At 31.6% G+C, this 19,351-nt stretch overlaps 2 protein-coding genes and 1 long non-coding RNA gene across 4 annotated transcripts; 2 read left to right on the top strand and 1 right to left on the bottom strand.

The window, feature by feature from the left end:
- Positions 1 to 5,031: 5,031 nt before the first annotated feature.
- Positions 5,032 to 8,999, top strand: LOC146952648 (O-Glycosyl hydrolases family 17 protein). Its single transcript, XM_085704185.1, has 2 exons — positions 5,032 to 5,745; positions 7,839 to 8,999. Exons 1-2 carry the CDS (start codon positions 5,405 to 5,407, stop codon positions 8,926 to 8,928), a joined length of 1,431 nt encoding a protein of 476 aa, XP_085560311.1. The 5' UTR covers positions 5,032 to 5,404; the 3' UTR covers positions 8,929 to 8,999.
- Positions 9,000 to 10,438: 1,439 nt separating this feature from the next.
- On the top strand, positions 10,439 to 12,314 carry LOC146952647 (uncharacterized). The gene is made up of 3 exons (XR_015007128.1): positions 10,439 to 10,884; positions 11,049 to 11,127; positions 11,603 to 12,314. It is a non-coding gene; the product is annotated as an uncharacterized LOC146952647 (long non-coding RNA).
- Positions 12,072 to 17,327, bottom strand: LOC146952646 (endonuclease V family protein). 2 transcript variants are annotated; one of them, XM_085704166.1, is made up of 8 exons: positions 17,197 to 17,327; positions 16,847 to 17,114; positions 14,537 to 14,599; positions 14,307 to 14,346; positions 13,672 to 13,736; positions 13,397 to 13,513; positions 13,075 to 13,185; positions 12,072 to 12,597 (listed from the first exon to the last, which is right to left on the bottom strand). In XM_085704166.1, exons 1-8 carry the CDS (start codon positions 17,259 to 17,261, stop codon positions 12,538 to 12,540), a joined length of 789 nt encoding a protein of 262 aa, XP_085560292.1. In that variant the 5' UTR covers positions 17,262 to 17,327; the 3' UTR covers positions 12,072 to 12,537. The 2 variants fall into 2 exon arrangements, with proteins under 2 accessions (XP_085560292.1, XP_085560284.1); XM_085704158.1 differs by having other exon boundaries at positions 12,124 to 12,597; positions 13,075 to 13,203; positions 17,197 to 17,314.
- Between the last annotated feature and the right edge of the window lie 2,024 nt (positions 17,328 to 19,351).

The following is a 19,351-nucleotide window of genomic DNA, read 5'->3' as shown; positions in this document are numbered from 1 at the left end:
ACAACAACTTCTATTAAAATTAGAACAGAAACTCACTAAATAAAGTGATCTAAAATGATCTACACTCTTCAAGCCACAATTTAGACACACACATAAAAAGTAAAAAAAAGAAAAGAAAATTAAATGACGTCTAATTTTATGTGTGTTCCTCCAAATAATTATAAATTTATAATTATTAGTTAGGAGTGTGATCAACCAAGTATTTCTCCTTGGAGATTTTTTTTCCTTTTCTGTTGAAGTAATTCCACATCCCATCACGGTGTATTCCTATATATTTGATAGTACAAAGTTTGTAAAATTTCAAAGTTAGCAAAGTTTTGTTTTTTAACTTGGAACTCGGTCAAAAAAAAAAACTTGGTTGAAAGAGAAAGAAGAAAGACATTTGTGACATTGTGGTTGGCCAATGTTACAATATTACCAACCACAATGTCACTCAAGTGCTACCCCTCTGATTATGTAGGTTTAGCATTCATAATTGATGGAGGGTGGATGGTTTTGTTAAAGTCATTGTTTTTTTCAATGCCGTTTTTGGCTCACCAGATAAACCTTCTAATGGTGAATTTAGGTTAGTCAGTCACTCATGAACTCGTATTCAGCTTTATCATTTTCGCTTTATTTACTTGAACATCCATTCTTTTTCTAATCTTCATGCATCTAAATTCCAATCAATTTTGCATTTTTCAATAGTTTTGAAAATCTTTTCATATACAACGATGGGAAGATCTGAGACAATGTTTGCGATGTTAACTACGACAATGGTTTATCGTAGGTAGAGCATTGTAAACATTGTACATAGTCTTACATTTCGTTGTCGGTGAAATGATAATTAAAACCGTGAAATATGTTAAATCTGCAGGAAAAATAGGTGAGTGAAGACTGAGAAATGGATGTATGTTAACCGGAAGTGGAACATTAACTCAACAGGTTGGATCATAAAGAATTCATGGATGTTTGTCATGTTGCCATCATCATAAGGGTGAGCTAAAAAAAAAAAAAAACTTCGGCAAACAATTGAATTTGAAGGGACAAGGACTTTGACAAAATTTCTCTAGATAAAAAAGTATGATCTGAAAAACAAAATAAGTTGCTACAGAATAAAAAATCAATTAATGATTTAAATTAATTAATTTGAAAAATAAAATAAATAGGAGAGAGAAATTTAAATTAATTACTTTTGAGAAAATAATGATTTTTTTAATAAATGAACTGAATTCCATGATTTGTCCAAACAAAAAAAAAAATGAAAATGAATGAATTGATTTTCTTTGTCCAAAATTTAATTTTGAAAAATGAACGGAATTCAAATGAAGCAAGTGAATTCCATGGAATTTCAAAATATTATCTTGAAAATTGACATATACATACCATCTCATTGTCCATGATCATGGATACTCGTATCTCCAACGAAAAGGAAAAGTTGGAATTACTTTGGCTTTTTCGCCCACATCAAAACCATCACTTTGGTGGCCTTATTATGAATGTCATCAGTGATTTTTCCTCCTTCTCGTTCTTTGTTCTCCGTTCATTTTGTTGACCACAACGACATCGTGCCACAAGTTCACAGTCTCCTTCTCTGTCCCGCACACGTCTTCTCCTTCTCAACCAAACCCTCATTCATGTCGTACACAGTAGCATATTGTACATCATTTGACTTCAAAAACATATTGTCTTGTTCGAGGCGATCAATGCCCTGGTCCTTCTATATGAAACACGACTTTGTGTTGGAGTACGAAGGTTGTCAGATAAGGTTTACGACAACGCAACGCAGTCGGAATAACTGGATGGATAATTTTGGTTTATTACAGATGCAATCATATACTTCATCCATCCCTATATGTAACCACCTTTTCCCTCTAATAAAAGGGTGTTTACATATAGGAACGGGGAACGGAGGGAGTAGCAAATAGTTCTACAAAAAAGTTGCAACTTTTATAATTGTTTTATCAAAGAAGAATTGAGTATCCGAGTTGAACCAACCTATATATTCATGGGAATGGATCCTCTCACTTGTTTTCCTCTCATGTCTCTCAATTATTGTCAATCTCACCATCGAATGAATAAGTGTGAGATTGGTTTTTAATATAAAAAATGAGAGTGAACAAGTTTTAATATAAAAATGAGGGTAAAAAAGTTTAATAGTGAGATTGATAACTATTGATAAACATGAGAGAAAAACAATTGAGAGCATTTTGTTGGACAAGACAAGCGAAAGAGACACCACACTTTTATAAAAAATCTTAAGACAATGGTAGAGAAAAAAGTGCATGTGGATGTGATGGAGATACAACCCAATCTGGGGGGTTTTGGGTTTGGATTAGGACTAGAGCAAAGACACTTTTTGTTGGGATATTGGATAAGCTAAACAAACATTGGGACAGTGATGCGTTGGAAAACAACTTAAAAGTCTTGAACGTTAAGAATATGACTCTGTATGCACGTAGGCTAGCAACTCTAATCTGATATCATAGAATTGGAAAGTAATGCCTTTCTTATTGTTCTTTAATACTATTAATTATTGATACTATTAATTAATAAACCAACTTGCCATTACAACATATCAATTCGTTTATAAAAATAAAGAAATAGTAAAAGCAATGAGCAAAAATCAAATATTGGTTGGACATATGAATAAGCAAGGCTTCTGCAATTGACATATGAAGAGTGAAGACTATGGATTGAAAGGAAGGTATATGTACTTATATATGAGGAACGCTCATTAGTACAACTCCCAAGAAAACTATGGCTTCTAGAACACTAATTCACTATTAAAGATAATTTTGTAAAACAACAAATAATAATTTTTTTTATATAAAGTTAATTACATTTCTTATTACGTGTGAAATGCTCGAAGTATCTTATAATTTGAGATAGAGGGAGTAAAATCTATTTGACATGTATAGTTTTACAACTATGATTTATGGTTTTTTCTTTCAAAAATCATTAAAGAATTTCCAAATTATTTATACCAAAATTACTTCCATTTTGACAAGAAAAAACATGTTTTTCCCTACAAACACTTAACTGTTTCTTTTGTTTTCTTAAAGTAATTTGTTAAATATGAACACTTCTTCTATTCAAACTTTGGTTCTCATATTATGATTTTTGAAAGTTTAGCCCTTAAACTAAACTCAACCCCATTAGTAACACTTAATTGGTTTCTTTTGTTGATAAAAAACACGTAATTGATTTTGATAACATTGATTATTGAAACTAGAAATAAGATTACTTGTGGAATCATAAAACCATCTTTTGATAGTGGCCGGGATTCGAACCCCGAACCTTGCATATTCTATGCATTGCCCTTACCAACTAAGCTAAGCTCACGAGTACAAATCATAAAACCATCTATACTCGATTGAAAATCTATAAACTTTTGTTTTTATTCAAAATTTGGCAAACCGCTCCAATAGTTTATTAATACAGAAACTGATTTTGGTAAGAATTGTTATTAAAAATCCGTTTTGAGTTAAGATCTCCGTCTAAATGTTTGTTTCTAAGACCATTTCTAACGGGGTCTCAAACTTCTGAGAACACACTATAATAAACAATTTTTACTTGAAAAAAACGCTATAATAAACATAAACATTTTTGTATTATTATAGTTTATATTTGTTTTTGAACAAGTATTATTATAGTTTATATGTAAATGACTCCCCCATGACAAGTGGGATTTCCTATATATTTTCTCGAATAAGCAGCATGGTTGGTACCACCATTGGTCTGAGCATGCTTGTCTGCACACTTCTTAGTTTTTTGTCGTTTAAGACGGACTTTAAAACTCAAAATGTGTTAATAAATGTATTTATCCATTTTGTAAAAAAAATGTATTTATCCATTATTCATCAAGATATTTTGTAAAAAAAAAAAAATTATTCATCAAGATATTGATAATGAGAATTAAATTTACGATCTTGATAAATTAACTACTACACCCTCCGGTCACTAATATAAGCAAAAGTTAACATTTTAGATTCATTCATTAAATGATGTATGTGGTCTATAATAAAGACCATATACATCATTAATTGAATGAATGTAAAAAGTAAATTTTTTCTTATAATAGTGACCGGAGGGTGTATTTACTAACTGAGTCAATTTTTATTGGCGTAAAAATAAAAATAAAAAAATCATCATGACAAGTGGATTCGACAAAGGAAACATTGTTAAATTTTATGTAGAAAAAGTTTATTTTTAATACTCTCTCTATCTCAAATTAGATATTCTCTTTTATAATTGAAAACTGCCAACGAGTGATTCAGAGACACTCTTCAATGTCTTGAAATGGTAACTTTATATCAAAACTTGTATAATCAATTATTTTTTTGGTTACAAAACTTGTATAATCAATTAATATGAGTTAAAGTATTTAAATTTTTATTGGAATAATTTCTTATTTTGGAATCATTAAAGAGTGTCTCGGACGCTCGTTAGCATGACCCTTTATAATTTTCTATGTCAAGTTATTTATTGCATTTTAATCATCTATAACTACTCCATTAACTATAATAAATAAAAGTGTTTTAATAAATAACATATATTTAACCTTTGAAATTAACATCATTAACCATTTTTTTAATAATTATGTAAAACTTAAACAAAACATTTGATATAAGATGGAGGAAGTATTTCAACATTCAATGAGGGTAATGTTAGCCACACTCTCTTTTAAACACCCTCTCTAATACTCACTTTTTTATTGGTTTAAATCATTTTAAGTCTACATCTTGAAAATTGAACCACACAAAATGGTTGAAGATTCACTTATTTAATCCAATAAAAAAGCGAGAGTTAGAGAGAGTGTTGAAAAGTAAGTGTTGCTAGCATTCCTCTACTCAATGAATACAAAATTTTCAAGATTATACTTTGAGTTTTTCTTTGTCAAATAGTCTAATGACGGGATCTCACACATATTAAATGCGGAGAAGTAAAATGTCTGATTTTCGAACTCTAACATATATTACAAAGTTTTTATCAAGTGAGTTAAACTCACATGAATACATTCTTAAAACAGCTATTGTTACCGTTTCCTAAAAATAAAAAGAAAATCAACCATAAAGAGATTCTCTCTTATCATTCAATAATGCTTACTTCATTCACCAATTACCTTTTCTGTCTCTATGCTATGCTTCATCAGTATCACCTCACTTTAAAGCATAAAAGTACCATAACATAAAAAAGTCCCTCCCTGCCATCCAAAGAGATCTGTTTATCTTTTCTCTGCCTTTTCAGATACCCTTTCAAACTCTTCTTCAACTTTCTTTCTTCATAAAAATTTCCATTTCAGTCCTTCACCCACTTATTATTATCTTCTAAACTTCATAGACAAAAAACCATTTTTTAGCTTCATATTTGATTCAAAGATTAGTAAAGTTTTGATTTTTTCAACTTGGTCATTGAATTCTTGATGGAGGGTAAAAAATTTAGGATATGTTTTGTTCTTATGATGTTATTTGCAACATCAGTGTTGGAAGTGGGTGGAATTGGAGTTAACTGGGGAACACAGTCAACACATCCATTACCACCATCTACTGTGGTGAAAATGTTAAAAGATAATGGTATTCAAAAAGTTAAGCTTTTTGATGCTGATCCAAATATTCTTGATGCTTTAAAGAAATCTGGGATTCAGGTTATGGTTGGTATACCTAATGATTTGCTTTATACTATGGCTAATAGTCGTCAAGCTGCTGAAAAATGGGTTGCTAAGAATGTTTCAGCTCATGTTTCATCTGGTGGAGTAGATATCAGGTTGGTAAACTCTTTTGATTCATTTGTGTTGAGTTTTTAATCTTTGGTTTAGATTTTAATTCTTGTATAGAGTGATTCTGTTATTTATTTATTCTGCATTTTGGTTATGATTGTTTCAAACTAGGAGAGGTGAGAAATTATAGTGGTTTACCATAAAAAAGTTTACTTTTTACATAAAATGAGTGTTTTTAGTCCCTACAAAAGAAAAATAGTGATTAAAATTAGACAAAATTTATGTAGGGACTAACTTGCAAATTAAAAAATTTTATAGTAAGAAAAGTGAAGACATATTTAACCAAGGGATTGAGCTCTAGAAGTTGATTAGTTTCGCCAAAGACGAATTGTTCAAGAGAACCTGAGTTCGATTCCTGGTTGGGACGATTCTTGACGGCCAACCAAATTACAAGGGCCCTTCCCTAAGTAAAATCATATTTAACCATCTATATACAAGTAAAGTAATCGTTTCTGCAGTTACAATCACATACACAGACACAAACACATTCTATGAATGTCAATAATCTTCAACACATCAAGTATTTTATTGGAAGGAAAGGGCAAATTTACATTTTACGCTGTTATAAGCATTTAGTAAGAAAGTTTTTGCAGGAACTTTTTATAGGATGGTTCATGTAAGATTTAAAATAGTTACTCCCCTCTCTTCTGCATTTGACTCGGTGAAAATATTGTTTAGTATGTATTGCTGTGAGTTTGGCAGGTTTGTTGCACTAAAACTGTTTTATCTGATTCAATACAATTTTGAAGATTAATGGAATTGAACAATTTTAGAAATTTAGCATTGCAACTAAGATACTTCCGATGTATGGAAATTACTTGTCGTTCCTTTGGAATACTTAGTGGAATCAATCGCAATGTGTTTGAAATCATTGACTAGGATTTATATATCCTGTTTGTTTTTCTATTTGTTTTTTCATGAATGACATTATAGTTATAATGTCTGCCAAAAAGGACATGCCCCTTGATTCTTCATCTACAAATCATAGAATATTTGGCAACATAAGATTTTTTCAACAACTTTTTTGGCAACATATTATCTTTGCATTCTTGCTTGCACTGAATTCAGTGGATTAAATTGATTAAAGGGTTAATTATGTTTTTGGTCCCTACAAAATTGTGACCTTGTAAGTTTGGTCCTTACTTAATTTTAATAGCATTTTTAATCCCTATAAAAAATTTCTGCACTCAATATTAGTCCTTACTCAATCCAAATTTGTTTAATTTATGCTTAAACTCTTAAGTTTTTCAACAATTTTTTACAGGCGTGTTAAGAACATTATTAAAAGGTCCTCCGAAAAAAATATCGCAAAAATTTGATTTCTACGTCCATATTTTTGTTACTTATATCTTAAACTTTTGTCGTTTTAAAAAATTCATATTTAATATATTCCATGTTAAAAAATTATAGATTTTAGTAAATGAACCTTTCATAGTGTTCTAAACTTGTATAAAAAAAATCGTTAGAAAATTTAAAAGTTTAAGGATAATTAAACAAAATTTATTTTAGCAGGGACTAAAATTATAAGTAAATTTTTTTTGTAGGGATTAAAAATGCTATTAAAATTAAGTAAGGACTAAACTTACAAGGTCGCAATTTTGTAGGGACCAAAAACATAATTAACCCTTGATTAAATTTAGCTGCAAAAGGGTGAAATTCAGATATGAGCCTAAATCCTTGTCCACCTGTACAAATATCAACCTGTTGTCAATGTTTTAATTAAATGAGGACTCAAAGTAAGACATATTATCAAATTTCACACTGACCTGTTAAGGAAAAATATATGATTATTTACTTTGTTGCATGCATAAAATCTAAAGGTTGATATGTCTTCCTAACTTTTTGGGGGCTGAGTGCATGGTTTTTAAGTTACTGTAAACCTTTTTATATTGATGTAAAATACGGGCAATTGCGGGGTCTTATGTGTTGTGTGTGCTTTTGCTATGTTTTTCATTTCTTAATCTGTTGGGACTGATGACATTTCCTTAACTGTTAAACAAATGACTATTCATATGTATTTCAATGTTGCAGTTGTCTATATTTTTCTTTAACTTTTTTATTTCATGTAATTTTTTTCAAGGTACATTGCGGTTGGAAATGAACCTTTCTTGTCAACTTACAACGGTACCTTTGAAGCCACAACACTTCCAGCTCTTGTAAATATCCAAAACGCTCTTATAAAAGCTGGTTTGGGAAGTTCAATCAAAGTCACTGTCCCTTCAAATGCTGATGTGTATCAGAGCTCATCAGGTAACCCTTCCGATGGCGACTTTAGGACAGACATCCATGATCTCATGGTTCAGATTGTCAAGTTTTTGAGTCAGAACAATGCTCCATTTACCGTGAACATTTATCCTTTTATTAGTCTTTATGAAGATCCCAATTTTCCAGTCGACTATGCATTTTTCAACGGTTTTAGTGATCCTTTAAACGACAACGGAAAGATCTACGACAATGTCTTTGATGCTAACTATGATACTCTAGTATGGGCGTTGAATAAGAATGGTTTTGGTAACATGCCCATAATTGTTGGAGAGATCGGTTGGCCTACAGACGGAGACAGAAACGGAAATCTTCAACTCGCGCAACGTTTTAACCAAGGTTTCATGACTCGATTTATTGCCGGAAAGGGGACTCCATTGAGACCTGGTCCTATGGATGCATACTTGTTTAGTTTAGTAGATGAAGACAACAAAAGCATTCAACCAGGTAACTTTGAACGTCATTGGGGATTGTTTTATTACGATGGACGGCCGAAATACCAACTCACCATTGGATCAAGAACCAACGGGCTAGTAGGTGCTACCGGAGTAGCACATTTGCCCAAGAAGTGGTGTATTTTGAAACCCTCAGCGAACCTGAACAGTGATCAAGTTGCACCGAGTGTGTCTTATGCTTGCCAAAATGCAGACTGCACTAGTCTTGGCTATGGAACTTCGTGTGGCGGTTTAGATATCCGTGGTAACATCTCATATGCGTTTAATAGCTACTATCAGGTGAATGATCAGGTTGATGGCGCTTGCAAATTTCCCGGTCTTTCTACTGTCACTGACAGAGATCCTTCAACTCAGGGTTGCACATTCCAAATCATGATCCAAACTGATTCCGCGAGGAGAATCGAATCTCTTAGAATAGTACTGTTTGCTTTTTTGGTTGTTGCTTTTTTGTAATCTTAAATACTATCAAGATTCTGGATTATTAATTCATTTTTGGATAAAGTAAACTGTATTTATTTTGATTATCATACTATTTAACAAATTGGATGTATACTGCCAAAGGAAAACTGATTGTTGAGGACAGCAGAAGATTATTGGCTGTGTTCAATAATAATTGACAAAATTTCCTTAAAATCTGGAATTCAGATTTCTAGTATCACATGCAAATGTAGCAACTTAAAATAATTGTTGGCAACATTCCCTTAAATCACGGGAAGAGTTTTATTTTGGAATTCAGATTTTAGTGAATATAACATAACTAAACTAGAGAAGATTATCATTGTTAACCATATATATGGAGAAAGAATGAAACATTTTTCAGTAAAAATGAATTAAAACAAAATTTATGAAGATCAAAATAAGTTTGTATCCCTTACGTTTTTCGTTATCTCTCCCACACAACTGCCCAAGCACCAGTTCTATATATATAACTAATATATTGTTCAACCACTATGTAGCTATGAAAGATGCATATTATACTTATCAGATTTTTTGTTGTTGTGTTGATTGAAAAGATACATGTTAAAAGTCACATTGCTAAGAATTTATAAAGGAAGAGGGAGACAAAGACTTTATATATATGCTCTAAATATGTGTTACAAGATGCACCAGTCGAAAACACTTTAAATTTGTATATGATTTTTTTTTCTTTCTTATACTCTTGCCCTAGAGTGTTCGTGAGGTAAAGTTAAGTATTTGCTTTGGAGGGTGTGAGTGTACTGAGAGCGGTAGGCGTTCAGGCGTAGATGTGTCATAACTCATAACAATTTGCTTATAATATTATGTTTTGGTTGTCGTTAGACAACAATCATGATTTTTTTCTCCGGTTTTAGAGTTTCCCAAGTAAAGGGGTCTTTAGGTTCAATCCGAAACAATATAATTTGGACACATAGAACCCACTTAAAGAATCAAAATGGAGAATTTCATTTATGGATGCTCTAAGAAGTTTTTCTTAACCAAAAATCTCCAATGTACTGCTAAGTGTCGTCTTTCAATGCCAGATACAAATGACTCTTATCAACATATTAATGTGGATACAAGCCACCGTTTGCAGAGATAAATTGTTGATATTTCTTGTACCAATTTTTTTGTTTTGTTGATATCTCAATTGTCTCGTGTTAAACCTGATCTACATCTAGTTTATGCGATATATAGACACTATCTTGCCATCTAGCAGAAAGAAGGATAAATGCTTTTTGCCTTCATTGTTCTAAATTTAATTAGATGATTTAGACATTATCTCGTCTTGGAATTATCTCGTCTTTATTGGACTCATACCTCATCAGGTTTGATATCATTTAGGATCGAATTCAAATCTAAAATTCGTTCGAACTAATGTTAAGGTCGGGTTTGAGCACATACAACCCAACCTAACTTGTCCATGAACCCTTGAGAATAAAAAAGAAGTGTGAAGTGATAATATAAGTGGCAAAGTAAAGGTGATAGAGTCTCATGTATTGTATTACTTTTATCTAGTTTTATAAGATAAATGTGTTAAAGCAATAAATTTGTTGAAAATGAAAATTAATTCCTCCCCCAAACGTGTATTACTACTACCTTCAAATTTACCTTTTAAAATGATAGTTAAGCGTCTCAAAAAAGGTTTCTAGTTAAGTCTACAGACTCTTTTCGAATCTATGTGGACTCGCGAGTCTGTGAACCTTGAAACTAGTACGTATTATTGATGAATATTGTTAGAATTTCTCATACAAATGAGTCACCCAAGTTCCCTTCAACCACCTTCACAACCAACCAAACAACACTAACTTCTAACCAATAATTCATAATATATAAAGGCATAAGGCTTATCACTTATGTAATGTAAGCTCCTGTACCAAAGAAAAAGAAGCCAAAACGAGAAAAAATTTGAAATTGCAACAGAGTTGTGGAAGCACTTCAGTTTATTTACAGGTATGTGTGTTTTCTACATTAATATTTGGGTTTGAATATAATACTCATCATTAGTTGCACTTTTTAGATGTTTTGATTTCTTCAGTGGATCTGATTCTACTATCCACTTAATTTCATTCCATTGTGTTGTGTTCTTCTAATCTTTGTTATATCTTTATCTGCAGTCTCCATTGTCAGCTTCATGCAGCTTCAGAGCTTCTGTGACCACTTTTGTTGAAGATGATTATCATATTAAATAATAAGGTAACAAAGTTTCTATCTACCATAAATCTAATTATCTTACTCTCATTTTATATTAAAAATTCATCTAAAAAGGTGGATTCCTTCTTCTGTTTAGAATAATAGGATATTGTATTGCAATTTTAATAATTACTAGGCTTACCATGATGACCTTAACTATATAAATAACTATTACTAATTATCCATCTATCACTTTAATTATACAGTTTTTGTACTGTTAAACCTTAACATCAAACTTCCATTTGTTATACAAAAATTCATGACTGTTATTATATAATAAATTTTCAATGTTCAGATTATCATACTTATAGATTAAATTATAAGCAAAATCAACTATTTAATTTATATTTAGATTGCCCAATATGTGTATATTATAATTGATAAGCAAAATCAAGTTGGACTGATTTTCATATTGTGTCTCAAAGATTTTCATATTTAAATTATAGTTGATAATAAATGTGTATATCATCTTGTTCAGATTTAATGTATCAGGATAATCATATCTGTCGGAATGTTCAAATCAAGTTGGACACAATATGTTTTCTAATCAAGCCTCAAATAACGCTGAGGAAGCAGTTGGATGTTCATCCTCATCTTTTAGCGTAAAACTAACTGAAGTTGTTGCCATGGTGAGAAATGGCGATGATGATGAGGTTGATTCTAAAACATAGTGTCGTTGAAACATATACCAAGATTTCTTGTTGACGGAATTCAAGTTATGAACGTGGATGTGAAATGCTCAGCACTAGGCTAGCTAAGTTACGTAAAGCATGATTTACTCGGAAAGATTGTGATAAACTAAAAGTGGAGACAACAATAGTAAGAACCTCATTGCAGATGCTGAGAGTAAATTGAAAAAATATGAAGATAACAAGTAGGCATTGGCAAAGAAAGTGATCGAAATGGAAGAGAAGTTGGAAGAAACGAAAGACAAGTTGAAATCCATGTATAGTGCATCAATGAAGTGAGTAATGAAATTAAGGTAGAGAACTTTGGGAGTTAGTTAATTGAATTACATATTACATCTATTTAGATTCTGTTACTAAATGTATTACATAATAACAGAGTTTGACTCAACAACAAACTCCTAAAAGCAATTGAATACTCTTCCATGTGACTATATATATTACTGCAAATATACTACATTAATCTCTGATGAAAAGGCTGTACCAATACAAGTTATGGATTTAGATTGTATCCGGTATTATAATACATTCATTGACATCAAAATATATGATATGACAAGCATATTCATAATCTTGAGTTTATTTGCTTACATCTCTGTACTTTAAATTCTACATTGCTTTGACAACTTAAACAATAAATACTATAAAATGTCAACTTTAATCCATAGTAGCATGCAGTAAGTGTTAGCATCATTTTAGGTGTTGATAGTGTACCATATCAGTCAAATTACTTCAGTTCAGCGTTCATTTCATACTTTCGAATGTAGTCTCTGGATCTTATATCAGCCTGAAGTTGAAGTAATGAAAAATTGTTTATGGAACAATTACTTGATGAAAAACCAGTAATTGTGGAAACAGTAAATCAATCTAGCTATCAGCACCTAAACCTTTGTAACATCTAATAAGGATAATTATAAATGATATGCAGATTTGCAATAAATATTTTGAGTTCAGTTACTAAGTGAAGGAGAACAAGTACGACGAATAAAACTATGTCTCCAGACAATATGACCTAAGGCTGCATGAGTCCCAATATACAAAAGTGGTATTTTACAATAAATTGGCAACAAAAAACTTCTGAACAAGAGAGGAGTCAATACTAGCTTAATAAAAGATAGAGGATTAAAAGTGAGAAAAGGCATATTCTATTTTGTGTTTTGGTTCACCCTTTTCTTGAAATATAACCGATCAGCTGTGAATGTGATAGTAGATGTATGTGTAATAAAGTAGATATCAAATTCTTTCAAATGAAAAATTGTTTTACCTGCCTAATTGGCTCAGGGACACGATACTTGCAAGTCATCTGAACAATCGCAATGGCAGTCTGGAGTGATATCCTGTGGCCGATTGAAATATATATTGGCTTTATGGATCCCTGCGTAGATTTCATGGCCTGGATAACGGTTTGGAAGGAAAGGATGAAAAAAAAACTAAGCATGCTGAATCAATATATCAATAAAAAAAGTACACAAACACATGGAACTAGATTTTGGCAGCTAAAGTTCAAGCTTTATAACTTGCATTTTTATGAGTATGGCACATCCTTTTTTCAAATAAGGACAAGTGCCGTTAATTCAAATTCTTACCGCTCCCCATGTATGCCCGGAGCAACCCGTCAAAGTAATAAAGTGTTTAGAAGAGTTTTCTTTGGCTTCTAGAAGATTTCTCACTCTAGATTGATGGAGACCATCCACGTGATGCAACTGGAAAATATACAGCTTAAGAACTTAGATATCTACTCAGTACTTCTTAACTACAAAAACATCAGATAGAATCAAAGCTCTAAATTGAAGGAGAAGGATGTGAGAATCTATATACTGATATGAGTCTTTCCACAATAGATTAGTGAGATTATACTAACATTCTTTCCAATCCCGATAGTTGGAAGATTGGCTTTAACTCCAATATGACAAGCTAGTCCAAAACCTGCAAAAGTTAAAGGTTGCAAGCCAAGACTTGTCAAACACACAGGGTAGCAAGTTAAAATTTGTTTGTCACAACAATTATGAATATATGTAAAGAACCTAAAATGACTTCAACTTTCAAAGGATGGTTATGCTGAATAAGAAGTTTTAAAATTGGAAATTGAATGATAAAAAGTACTTTGGCTGAAATGTATACACTACCAAGTATCGCCTGAAATGGCATTGGTCTATCGGGTAATTTTTTATCGCAGGTGAAATCAGTGTTCACAGCATTTTTAGTTACGTTAAACATCAATTGCTATAATCAATGCTGATAAAAAATTGAAATAGCAGCCAGCCATTCTATGAATTCTGAAGTGTTTTGTTCTAACAGTGCACCAACAAAACACATGGCTCCTAACATTCCAGCCGTTTTCTTTCTATCAAACGAAAATTCAATAACAATAGGAGTATCTTTGTATATGTCAAATTCCATAAAAGCTAAGTTCAAAGAAAAGAAAAAATCATCAATCACTTAAATAGAAAAACAGTGCATGACTCTGCAAAATGTTTCTATACAGAGCATACTTGCCTCTGGGATGAAGTATTCCATTTCCATCAACCATTAACAACTGTCAACAACATGAGAATAACCTTCTTATCAGAAGATGAAAACATCAGTTACAAAAACATCATAAATTACAGAGCTGAGTTTTTAGTGCAGCTAACAAGATTGGAACCAGCAACTTGAGTGCTAGATTATGGAAAAACAAGAAGTTCCTAATGCATCAAACTCTTATGAATTATTAACTCAACAATTACCTGAGGGTAGAAAGCATTGCCACTCCTTTTCATTTTCTCTAAAATATCTAGAAGAACTGGAGCCTACAATCGTAGATGCAATCAAACTATAACAGGTTAAACAAATACTTTAGAGACTATATCAAAGAAAGAAAAGAATAAATAACTCCATCAATCCTAGTAAAATATTTCAATCACGGGCAAAGAAATAAGAATACCCTACAAGTTGGATCATGATTCTGTCTATCTTGGTCTGTATTACAAATTTGCAACAAATGTAATACTACCAAACTACCGCAGTAACCTAGAAAGCTATATCATTCAATGAATGTTTTCTATATTTAATTCTTTAGAAGTACTGGCTAAATGAAAATTATCAAATAGCCATAAAAAACTGCATTGGCGTTCATGTTGAGTATGACTCATATTCGCTGATAAGTGGGAAGACGCTCGAGCATAGTGAGTGGAATTAAAAGCGTAATATTTAAACAAAGTTTTTTACTATGTAATCTTAATGCAGTGCATAATAGAAAACAATAGCAGCCACTATGTTGTCGAAGATATATGCAAAATTGACCGAAGTGCAGGGGCGGATCTGGACTCACAATATCAGTGAGGCAAAAAAATTCCATCAGATAATTAAATAATACTAAATTTAATAAAGACGTTAAAAGAGATCAATCAAATGCTCTAGCAGAATACTCGCGTTCTTTTTGTTTAAGCAAGTCGCAATTGCGTAGAAATTAAAAAATAAAAAGATCTATGTATTGATATATGAATAAAAATATAGACAGATGAACAAATTGCACAAAACATTATTTATGTATTAAATACGAGTAAAAATATAGACATGTGTATAAATTAAAAATAAAATCGATCCCCGTATTAATATATAAGTTAAAGTATAGACACATGTAAGAATTAAAAAAAAAAAGGTTCCTTTACTAATATATGAGTAAAAATACAGACATGTGTATATATTAAAAAAAAAAGTTCATGTATTAATATATGAATAAAAATATAGACACATGTATAAATATAAAAGATGTTTGTATTAATATATGAATAAAATTACAAAGTAAACTAATAAAAAAAGTAAAAAAATAATAATTTTGGTGTGGCACTTGCCACATCATGTCCAGTTCAAATCCGTCCCTGCCGAAGTGGCGAACTTTATGACCAATCGTTTTGTTCTTTTATGTTGATCTATCAGTTTACTTTATAACCAGATTTGCTATTCTAACAGGTCAACATATTGATTCCTAAGCTAAAGTCACTCATTCGATCAACAAAATACATTAAACTGTTAAAAAAATCATCTTCAAGAATTATTAATATCAACACAATATCTTTCAAACATTGAGAGGGAAGCACTTATTTAATCAAATATTATGGACGACCTATGTACAATCAAAGATAAAATCAAACTTAACTACCGTACAACTTATTACAATAAGCTATCCATAAAACGTATGAAAATAAACCGAAAACAACTTATGAATATATCATAACCTATTTTTACAAGTATTGGTATAATAAGGCTTTGTTTAGCAAGGCCAGTTTTTGAGCTTATAGCAGATAGCTTGTAACCTATCTTAGAATTTATGGTTGAACTTAACACAAATCCACAAAATCGGCTTGTGAGGTCTGCCCTCACCTATAAATGCTTGTTCAAGCCATATCACTTCTAACGTGGGACTCTTAACACACACACCCCTCACATCCAAGACTGGACATTTGGAGCGTGACCAAAGTGGCTCAATAGCGAAAAACCTGATAGCAGTTGGCCTAATAGATTTTGGATAGGCTCTAATACCATAACACAACCCCATAAACCAGTTTGTGATGTGAGGACTGCCCCCACTTATAAAAACCTGTTCAAGTCATATCAATTCCGATGTGAGACTCTCAACAATCTATAAGCTCATATGATCACTCCTATTGATGGCGGAAAACCAAAAATCCGTCATATGGCACCACAATCCGCCATGGCCGACATTTTGCAACATTGCATAAGTTCAAAATAAACTTGTTTGGTAACATTTTTTTCTGAAGAGCTTATATTGTTTTTTATTTTTTTATTTATAAACTAGCATTTAAGCTTATAGCTTATCTTTTCTCTCTCAAATTTAACCTTATTATCTTAATTGAAAAAAATAAATACATTTTTATTAAACAAACACTAAAAATTCCATTTGCTACCTTATCGACTACGAACTATCAGCTAGTTAATCCGCTATAAGTTCATCCACTATCTTATCAACTATCAGTTAATTTTAACTAAACATAATCTTCGTAAATTAAGTGCATAATAAAAGAAAAAAGTAGAACCTCTCGAAAGGCAAGGAAGCCAGGGACATAAGGAACACGAAGAGTAACAAAAGCGAAATCCTGATAAACAATTTGGAGAGTTTGAAAATCTAACACTACAAGAGTACCACACGCCAATGATGGATCGTGTTTTGAGAAGCTTATATCAACGCCACCAACGTATCTCAATTCTTGTGATGACGATGATGATGTACTTGGTGATACTAATTTCCATGTGAAATTAAAATTATCCTCTGTTATTAATTTTTCCTTCAGATTATCTTGCTCTCTGAAAATAAAATGGATGATAGATTAGTGATGAATATTATGAAATAAATGTTATAAAGTTTGAAATTTAGAAATGTGGTTACTTTATCCAGTTTTGGTGATCTTGTTGTTGTGATGAAGTTGATGGTTCTCCTTCGGTTTGTTCCATTGCTTTGCTTCAAATTAAGTAACACCTGACGCGGCGTTTGTTCCTTTATGTTTTGATATATTCATTGACTTTTTTTTCTTTAAACGTTTAAGTGCATTATTTGTATTTTTTTTTCCTATTGAATCAAGAGTGAGGAAGACATCAAAGAACCGTTGGACATTCTGATTAGGTCGACATTTTCAGGAAACTCCAATCCTATGCCGCTCACTCATATATTATTTGTATATAACTTATGCGACACTCTAATAAATTAATCTCATTCAAATAACCCTAATCACTTTTAATTAATCTTATCATATCTTATTCAAATAATGCTAATCACTTTTAATAGAAGAAAGCATCAAATACATGATTTGGATACACCACATCATTCACAATGGAATCAAAAGTATGAGTCATACGGGTTCGTATAAATGTGGTCTCTTGTGCTCTTGAGGACATTGTCTCTTGATGTTGAAAAGGAGTACTTGAAGATGATGAAGCCATGACCGTAGGTTTATGTAACAATTTCAAAACAAATATAGTTATGAAAAGATGTAACCTTCTAAATTGATCAAACCCAATCCATATAGCACAAATTTGATTGTCCGGACACAATAAAAATATGTTCCTCCCTTCAAGAAATTGGGTATTCCCATTTTTTATAACGGGGTAACGCCTTTTAAAAATCTCATTTAGAGTTGATAAAACCTTAGTGAAAATGTTGGTGCATATATGAGCATAGCATAACCATCTTCAATTCCTTCACGAGAAATAACAAGTTGAAAGTCTTTGTTAAATCCGGGAAAAAATGGCACATTAATCCCATTTGTTGGTAATGATAGAACAACTTTAAGAAATGATTTAAGAGCATTTTGGTTCAATTCTTGCCATGTAGTGTGAAGATTGGTATCAAAAAAATAAGCTTTTCCAGTGTCATCTTCAATAAGCAACTTGTGACCTAAAACAAGATGACCTAATTTTCCAATGTAGGAAGGAGCATCCTTCAATATGGTGTTCCACTAATCACATAAACTTTTGAATCAACATTTGCTACCAATGGAGAACTTTTTCCATAACGTTGTTCCATAGGTTTACAACGGTCTAAAGTGAATGAATTTTTCTTTATGTCTAACCGAAAAACATGACTAGAAAAACCACCATAACATTCTAGATTACTATTAACATATGTTTTATCAATTTTTGTTACTGATTTTAACTTCTCACCACCAAGCAAATACACTTTAGAACCCAACTTCATATGTGTAAAGCCTACAACCAATTCTTTACTATTTTGAAAATGCTCCATTAGGCTCTTCCTAAAATAGATAGGGGTAACATTAGGTTGATCTTTTACTTTATGATGCCATTGAGGTTGACATTTGAGTCGTTTGAAGTCTATCCCAACTAATTCATCGGCTAAGACAAGGACAAGAACTTCAGCATGATCATTAGAACTTGTCATGATTGAGTTTATTGTGTTTTTGAAAAAACTTGTCATGGTTGGGTTGGAAAACAATTTATCTTCACAATATAAAATCAAAAGGATAATAATATGAATGCAAATGAGCTTTTTTTAGGGGATGAATGCAATGAGGTTGAAAATGGCACTTATACAAGACATAAGTACTCCACATGTCATGTATATTTGTTGAAATTTATTTTGATTAGTCACGTCTACCCATGGGTATGAATACATAAATGCTTGTAATTATGGTTTAATTAGATTTGATCATGCCTTTTTTTTAGATAAGATTATTAGCATGCCAACAACTTGATTCTGCATGTTAGGTAATTGAATGGAAGGATATGAACTTCTTTGTAATTTTGCACGTATTACATATAACATGGATAAGTTCGACTATCGATCAAATGCTCCATTTGTTTCAAAAATAAATGTGATTAATTTCTCCTAAAAAAAGTGTCAATTAGCTTTTTTTACACACAAAATAAAAAATACAATAAAGTTGTAAAAAAGAAGGTGTATGAGAATTCAGGGGTGTTACACCGAATGTTGCCCCCATACTTGCCAACAAATGTATGAGAATTCAGATCAAGATCAATGATAAAGAAGGTGTGGGATCATTGGTATATTAGTCATTCCATCAAAA

Source organism: Medicago sativa, chromosome 1, assembly GCF_051527215.1.
Source record: "Medicago sativa cultivar Bolivia chromosome 1, Bolivia_mono, whole genome shotgun sequence".
Classification (NCBI taxonomy): domain Eukaryota; kingdom Viridiplantae; phylum Streptophyta; class Magnoliopsida; order Fabales; family Fabaceae; genus Medicago; species Medicago sativa.
This window is presented reverse-complemented; position numbering and strand designations above follow the sequence as displayed.